This window comes from Physcomitrium patens, chromosome 19 (genome assembly GCF_059467195.1).
Source record: "Physcomitrium patens ecotype Gransden chromosome 19, ASM5946719v1, whole genome shotgun sequence".
Classification (NCBI taxonomy): domain Eukaryota; kingdom Viridiplantae; phylum Streptophyta; class Bryopsida; order Funariales; family Funariaceae; genus Physcomitrium; species Physcomitrium patens.
Genome location: NC_143428.1, coordinates 4,830,261 through 4,839,127, shown reverse-complemented (window position 1 = coordinate 4,839,127; position 8,867 = coordinate 4,830,261). Strand labels below are relative to the sequence as shown.

General features: G+C 29.9%; 1 protein-coding gene across 2 annotated transcripts; it reads left to right on the top strand.

Annotated features, from left to right (window-relative positions):
• The first annotated feature begins 6,985 nt into the window (after positions 1–6,985).
• On the top strand, positions 6,986–8,389 carry LOC112295864 (cadmium-induced protein AS8). 2 transcript variants are annotated; one of them, XR_002973762.3, is made up of 3 exons: positions 6,986–7,273; positions 7,680–8,073; positions 8,252–8,389. XR_002973762.3 is itself a non-coding variant. In XM_024547883.3 (3 exons), the coding sequence occupies exons 1-3, from the start codon at positions 7,033–7,035 to the stop codon at positions 8,264–8,266; spliced, it is 501 nt and encodes a 166-aa protein (XP_024403651.1). In that variant the 5' UTR covers positions 6,988–7,032; the 3' UTR covers positions 8,267–8,389. The 2 variants fall into 2 exon arrangements, 1 of the variants encoding a protein (XP_024403651.1); XM_024547883.3 differs by having other exon boundaries at positions 6,988–7,273; positions 7,680–7,924.
• The last annotated feature ends 478 nt before the right edge of the window (positions 8,390–8,867 follow it).

The window sequence follows — 8,867 nt, the reverse complement described above, 5'->3', positions numbered from 1 at the left end:
ACATATAAAATAAAAATAGTGTCTATAAAGTTTTTAGGAAGTTTTTTAGAAATTATTATGAAATAAATCTATTTTTATCTACTTTTATTTAATCATATAAATAAATATTAAAATAAATATGTATGTTTGTGATATTATCCGCCCTTCTAGATATAAGTTCCATGAGGGATAATTATCATATGTTGAAAAAATTCAAGATGCAATTAATTTGTATTTGCTACATACTTTGATATTTGTTTTTTTTTTTTTTAAGATGGTTGATAGATTGTCCCAACCATTGATAGTGTCCCATACAAGGATAAAAAGATCACCCTGTTATTTAATTGTTGTTAAGACCTTCGTAGCTCCCTTCAAATAAAATATTTGAAACACTACTAAGAGTTGTTTTGACGTCTAATATAATCACCAAGCACCGAAAGTCCCTTCCAAATATTTTATATCTTGCTATCTATTCTATGAAAGACGTGTCATTTTTTAGGATTTTTATTTTAATTACATCATCTTAAAGGTTGTGACAATTGCAGTATTTTGTCTAGTAAGTCAATAAGTAATAGTTCTTGAGTTGAATGTGCTAGTTGTTGGTTCTCTATCTCCTTAGCATCACAAATGCATAAAAATATTAGATAAGAGTAGAAGGTAGAATTCTATCTTGTATAAATCTTATTTCTTTATAGCAAAGATTTCTTTTTTTTTCATCTTGATTTTGATAGATGTCATCAGTAAAAAAAACCTCAATTTTCTTTGTTTCATTTACAAGATTCTTTATTGGCTTCTATATGCATTCATTAATATCATATCTGTACCAATGAACAAGATATTTTAATATATTTTGACATTGCTTTAAATCTAAAACTTCTTCTACTTCAAATTCTTCATTATTATCTATTTCTATAAGATGAAGTGGGATTTGTCTTCTTCTCAAAGTATTCATTGTCTTATATGGCTCAAGAAGAGACATATGGAATATGAAATGGATTTTTATAGACTCCAATAGATTTAATTGATAAGCAATAAGATTGAGTTGTTCACTATTAAATAAAGGTCCAAACTTATGATAGTCCAACTTGTTATAAGGATGAGTAATCTTGATATTGTGACAAAATAGCTATACCTTGTCACCCACATTGAATTGAGGTTGATCTTTGCAATAGGCATCGACATTGATCTTTTATCATTCGTGAACTTCCTTTAACTTTGCCTTTATTATTGCATGTAGTTCTGACAAATGATTTGCCAAATCTTTTGTTGCATGATTATCAACTTTTGAAAATTCAAAAGTATTAAGTTGTAGATGATAACCATAATTGATAAAAAAAAGGTATTATTGAGTAGAAAAATGTACTAAATGATTATATGCAAACTTTGTGAATGGCAAAAAAGATGTTCACTCATCTTGATAATAATTGATGGTACACTTCAAATATTACTTCAAAACTTGATTCACCTATGTTATTTTGCCTATTAGTTTGAGGATAAAGAGAGATTTATATTCACCTTTATTATCTTGAAAAGGGTTTTTAAAAATCTTGATATAAATTGAGTCCTTCTATTTGATATAATATCTTTGGACAATCCATGATACTAATAGATGTTGTCAAAAAAAAACTTAACTATTTCTTCATCTGTAATAGATTTTGTACATATTATAAAATGTACCATCTTGATTATATAATCTATTATCACGAATATAAAATCATACAAATTTGAGATTAAAAGATCCATCATAAAATCCATTGAAACAAAAGACCATGGTTGTTTTGAAATAAATAATGGCTGAATAAGTATATAAAGACTTGATAAAAACATATTTTAATCTGCTTAACAATGATTCAAAATATATGCCAACATGAAGTACTTGAGGTTCTTATGATTCATATTCACAATAACTAAATTAAAAGAGTCTTCTGGATAATGATGCCATTCTAAAAATAAATCTATAATTATAAAAAGCTCTTTGTTGTGGATCTTGTAGTTTATCTCAATTGTTGAAAATTTCTTGGAATGAAAAGTAATCAGGTCAAGTTTATCATCTACTTCCATTTGTGATAAAACATCATCCATAGCAAAGTTCGATGCATATATTTCTATGAAGAATGCCTTAGAAAAATTGATGCATTACAAAATTGGTATAAAAATAAATGTTATCTTTAAGGCTTCAAAAGATATTTCTACTTCTTTGCTCTACTCAAGTTTGTCTTTACATGTGAGTCATGTAAGAAGAGTCACAACTTGAAAAAAATCCTTGATAAAGATTTGATAATAATTGGCAAATTCTAAAAAATATTCCACATCTTTGATTATTTTTGGAACCTTTTAATCCACAATAGTCTGGACTTTTTTAGGATCCATCATTAATCCTTTGTTGGAAATGATGTATTATAGAATATCAACTTGATTAATCTAGAATAATTACTTTTTTGTCTTTGTATATCATCCAACAATTCTAAATTTTTGTAATACACTACAAACATGAAGTTCATGTTTTTCTGTGTTGTTATAGTAGATTAGAATGTTGTTTAATTAATAGATAAGAAAATCATCAAGAAACTCATGAAAGACATCATTTATGAGATTTTGAAAAGCAACTTGTGTATTTGTGAGTCTAAAAGGCATGACATTATATTTAAGATGTCCATACTTAATTCAAAAAATATTTTTTTATTCATATCTTTTTTTAATGCAGATTAGATTGTATGCTCCGTGTAGATATTTACTTAATTGGATTGGTCAAAAATTCTTGAAATCAAAGATAGGGAATATCTATTTTTGATGGCAAATTTGTTAAGTCTTTGATAGTCTACACATATCTACAGAGATCCATCTTTTTTCTTTATAAATAAGATAAAAGCTCTTGTTGGAGATTTTAAATAGCATATGAAGATTTTAACCAAACTCTTGTCAATGTACTTTTATAATGCAATGAACTCATTTTGCAATAAGTTGTAGATTGACGCAAATAGTAGTTGAGGTCTTTCTTGTAGATCAATTGAATAATCATAGGATTGATGCTCTTGAAAAATATATATATATATATTTTAAAAAATATCTTAGAAACCTTGATACTAGTTAAGAGTACTACTTGACATCTTTCCACCATTAGAAATGGATGTGGCATATATAGCAAAAAATGGCCTTTCTTTTGTCACATACATGAAAGCTCTTGCACTTACAAATAAAAGTTTGGATGTACTAGGCTTATCTATTTTTATTTTATTATCAAAATTTTGGATTAAAATATAAGAAAAATGAAGGTTATGAAAAATCCAATCTATCTAAAAGTTATATTTTTTTAGCCACAATAATCCTAAAATAACTGAATTTGATGGATATCTTATCATATTAAATATTACTACACTATTATGATCTTTAATTGCTACATCTAAAGGAACAATCTTATAAGTAATATCTCTAGAAGACAACAAACAAAAATCTATGATTTCTATATGTATGGATTGAGTTTTTTTTATTAAGGATATTTCTTGTTTTTTGATATAGTCTTTATTTACAAAATAGGCTGAGGGTCTTGAATCTAATAATGATTTATTTTATTTTATTTTATTTTAATTTTTAGGTCCTAAATACAAATCTATTTATAAAATAAAGTGAAAGATTTTAGGAGAGAATAGGATCTTTATTAAGTATTGCACATAATTCTAGCTCCACGATCTCTATTATAGCTCAAGAAATTTATTTTTTGACACATTGTCTTCTTCAAAAATTGCGTTCATTATTTTGTAATTGCATTGCTTCTTTAGATAATGTTGAGTAGTATACTTAGCTTCTCCATAATATAAGTACAAACCCTATTAGACGATGTCAATTTTTTTCTTGCTTAGTTAGAGATTTAAAATATATTATATTAATTTGCATTGATTTTGGCCTTTATGAATAAGTTTCTGAAAACTTGGAAGCTTTCGTCATTACTTGGAGTGTTCTTCTCCAAGCAAGTCTTTATTTTTGATGTCTTTCAAATAATCAATTGTCACATGTAATTGCTTGAACAATAAATTATTCTATAGATTTTACTTTTGACATTGTTAATAATGAATCTTTGATATTATTCTTTATCCCATATTAAAATTGATTGATGAATGTTTTGCCATTTCAATCCACATCACAAGCAAGGTTTTGGAATTTAGTAATACATATGGTGGCTGATCATGATTCTTATTGTAAAGATAAGAGTTTGATCTTTGCTATTCTTTCTTTCTCCAAATATGGCCATAATCACTTCAAAGAATGAATTCAAATCATAAAAGAATTGTGAATCTTTTTCCATCAAAGGTACAAATCAAGAGAAAGCACTTCTAAATAGAAGTGCACTTATGAACCTAACTTGAGTAAATCTATTAGGATATTGGAAAGAATGCAACTTTAGATAGAACTTGACTTATTGTAAAAATTCGTTGAAATTTTGATCATGCTCCATTAAACTTCTCAGACATACTAATCCTTATCCATGTTATACTTGTAAAACAAAACTTCTTGGATTTAGTTGTGAAATTGATTTACTTTCTTCTTTCAATTGTACAACTTTTTGACATAGATTCTAAACTTCTTTTATAAGCGTAGGATTAGTATTTCTATATTTGGTGCTTGTGATGCATGAAATTCCTATCTTAAGAGTATTGAAAAGTTCTTGAAAATCAACAATAATTACAAATCTATTCTCACTTTTGCTAAGTGTAGCATCTATCATATTTCTTTCTTTTTCAAACAATTTAACAAATCCACAAGTCAAATTAGAGGAGGATAATCTATGACTTCTAATATTAAATGAAAATTTCTATAAAGTAGGATAATCGACTTTTTTTAAAAAAGATATCAGTGTTAAGAAACTAAATAGTTTCTTTAAAGGTAGATTATTTGCAACCTTCAAAATACAACAATAGAAGTGGGATAATCCACTCACTTCTAAAAAAAAATACAAGAACAATGAGTTAGCACTCTTGTCTAATTATCAAGGATATGAAGCTTGAAAAAACATCGTGAATACATTCTTGTGCTAGTCAAAAGAACTACAAAGTTACTCAAAGATGGTATAATATTAAACTAGAATGCCTATTGCCAAAGACAAGAAGTTTAGAAAGACTTTAAATAAGACTAAGGATTAGAAAGGCATTGACAAAAGTGAAAAAGGCTTTGCTCTTGCTTTCATATATACTCTTAATTAGGAGCTATGTGGTAGTATCCTATAAAACCTCTAAAATGTGTTGACTTTGCAAGATACATATCTTAACTTGCAAGGCAAGTTTTCTATATGTGCGCCACATAGTTAGCTTGTTCGGCAAGCTATCAATACATGGTTAATTTATTGATCAAGTTTCTAACCTATTAATCAATTACAAACACATATAAAGTAAAAATTGTATCTATGAAGCTTTTAAGAAGCTTTTTTTAGAAATTATTATGAAATAAATATATTTTTATCTACTTTTATTTAATCATATAGATAAATATTAGAGTAAATATGTATGTCCTTGATAGATGACTAATTAGAAATATATACTTAATATGGATGGTAAATGACAAAGTGGTGAAACTTCCAAATGCAATCAAGAAACATAATATATGAATATTATTTTAAGATTTTAAATGTAAATCATATCTTATACTAAATCTTAATTTTAATAACATATAATGGAAAAATGTATAATCTTTTAAGCTGAAAAATAATAAAATTAAGATGTGTACTTGGTATTTATTTTGCGTCTATATGACATGCATTGAATTAGAGATATATAATAATCAATAAGATTTGATTGTAATATTACTAATATTTGTAATTATATATTTATATTTACATAAATATATAAAAATATTTATATGAATAATATATTAAGATAATTCAAATATTTTATTAAATTTTTATTTATTATAAGTAGATTAATTTTTTAACACATATATTTTTATAAATATTTGAAGTTATTTTAGTGTTGTAAATAAATTATTTTAAAGAAAATTATTAAAAATTCAAAAATTTCAAGCTATAAAAATTTAAGTACTTAATATACATTAATCATTTAAGTTAAATGATTTCAATTTATGAAAAGATTGTAGTAATAAAATTAATAATGTTAGTTTTTATTATTCTAATTTATTTATTATTTTTTAAATATTTATTGCTACTATTATAAATTAATGGTAAAATATACCATACTGCACTTCTTTTGGAAGTGTTTAACAACCAACTTTTTAGTCATCAAATTACAAATAAAATAAAATAAAATAAATACAAAATCTACTCTATCAATGTTTGCCAATAAATTGGAATCTAAATTTGAATAAAAAATTAATTCACACAAATTTTGTCATAGAAAATAGTAATCCAATCAAAATGGTTCTAATTAGAAAATAAGACATTGAACAAAAAATTTAAATAAAAGAAAAATCTAAAATCATAATAAAACTTTCTATAATAAAATATAGACAATTAATTTTCAATAAATTTATGATGTAAGAGATAGAAAGTACAATAAAAAGTAATAAAATTTTAATAATATATTATAATTTTTTAATTTGCTAAAAACATCATTAATATGTGTAAAAATAAGAAGATCATTTAGAATAAATAAATAAATAAACAAACTCGTGCCATTGGACACAAAAATGGTGTAAAAGCTATTAGCAGCTCTAAAAAGCTCTTGTGCTCCCCAGTATCCACATTCCCTCATTCACAACCAATTAGAAGACTTCTTTATCTCTTATCTTATTCTTAAGCAATTTTAAATAATACATATATTTACATGAAACTACAATTACCTAGAACTACAATGAAAAAAACTTCTCCCTACAGTTCCAGTAAATTAAATAAAGAATAATAAAGAATAATAAAATCTACAAGCTGCCTCTCATCGGAGGAGTAACGAACTCCGTCGACATCGATAGGGGACGGACGAACGTTGTCGACGTCGGTGGGAAACGAACGAACGCCGTTCATGTCGGTGGAGGCTGTCGGTGGGGAAGTGGGGCATCGGCTGGCACTCGGAGAGATTGCAGGGCGGGGGTGGGGAGTGGGAGGATTGATTCAGAATGGCAGTTGGGGGATTGATTCAGGGATACAAGCGATGGAACCCAGTGCATCCCACGTATGGGGCATTTTGGGGAGTCGGCGTGGGGTTGGGCTGCGGCGTGGGGTGGGGCCCTGGATTCGGCCATGAGGTCGTGGGCTTTGTGGGCTCCGGATGCGGCGTGGGATTGAGCATGGGCGTCACCTTGGTGGGCGTCGGAGTAGGATTGCCGGCTTCTGGCCTTGCTTGTGTGCCTTGCAATGGTAAGACCCGCCTCTGCCATGTCTGCGAGCGGCAGTGGATGAGAGTTAGACTGAGAGCGAGAGAGGTGGTTATGGTGAATTTGGGTGCAACTGTGTCGAGTTTCTGATTTTTTTTACAAAGAGTTAAAGCTTTGATATCTGTGTATTATTGTCCGTCAAATGCTCTTGTTGATTGGATGGGTTGGATGATGAGATGCGGAACTTGGTTAAAATTTTAGGGTTTGGCAACTTTTTGCTTTGCATGGTGTTTGTATAGGGTTTGATTCGCGATTTATGGACTTGAAAGATGTCGGTTCAGTTTTGGGTAGCTTTATTTCCTGGATACTATCCCCTCAGGTGTTTGCTTAGAAATTGGGTTGAAATGAGTGTGTAATTGAACCTGTTTGTAAATTTGGGTTTGGTGTAGTTGTCACCGGAGCTGGCCAAGGGGTCAGGCAAATGACTAGAGTGATAGCTCCAATGGTTTCCAGTTTCGCTTCTCGAACCTGGCAGGCCATGGACACTAAAATCTCCATGCTCGATCACCAACTACGACTGAGAAGCCAGAGGACTGGAGATGGCTCTTTTCGCGAGCAGAGTATTGCACCAGATGCAGAGACGATGGAGCGGGCGAGTGGCGATGACTCGCATGATTTTAATCGCCGATCTCGAGTGAGATTTTCCGCCTCTAGCAGTTTACCTCAGTCTTCTAGTCAAGATGTGCGCTCCGAGTGCCCACATGAACAAAATTTTGGTGAAGGCAACTAAGCTGCAGTGGTCTCTGTCGGAACTGATGCATTTGGGACGACTAGAGTCTGGTGGTAAGTGATTAGTGCGTCTTATCCTGAAATCAATAGGTTGGAAATAATTTAGTTCGCCTATTTACTCACTAAGGTAATTTTCAGATGGAGGTTTTGAATTCTTTCTGCAGTGCCTTATGCTATTGATCAGAAGGACTGGTGAATGGAAGAACTTACCATTCTGTATTCTTTTGTGCAGGTTTCCCTGACCTGACTTTATAAGTTGTGAAGAGCTCTGCTTAAATTTTATAAAGTGTGAGTTGAGTGATTGGGGTAAAGTGTCGGTAACCTTGTAACACCATGTATAATTTCAATGAGAAAACAGATTTCAACGTAACGGCCGTATTCACTTTTTAAGGAATATTTCTTGAGAGATCGTAGTCTGCATCTGTGCATCAATATGTGTACAGACTCACGACTTTGCGGTCTTACTGTTGCAATCTTTTCTCTTCAGCAATTAGTTTCGCGTTTCCATCAGTTTCAAAACTTCAGATTACTGGTTTTTAAGATATTTTATGATCCTGCCATGTCAGCCATGAAAAATCGAACTTACCTTGAATTTTCAACAGCTTCTGCTCCTGTTTTTATTATTTGGAACGACTAGCTAGTCACGAATGGTCCTTGGATGCCAAAAGGGAATTCATCAGGCGAAAGTCTTGAAGAAAGTTGCTAGCTAGATTTTGTGGGTCACCGCTTCCGCAGCAACGGTGATGTTTGTGTCGGCGAGATTGTGCCGCCATAAACTTCACCTCCTTTTAAAACTTAGAAGTGTTAGATACAAAGCCTTTATGTTTTATTTGCATGTATTGCAGAAG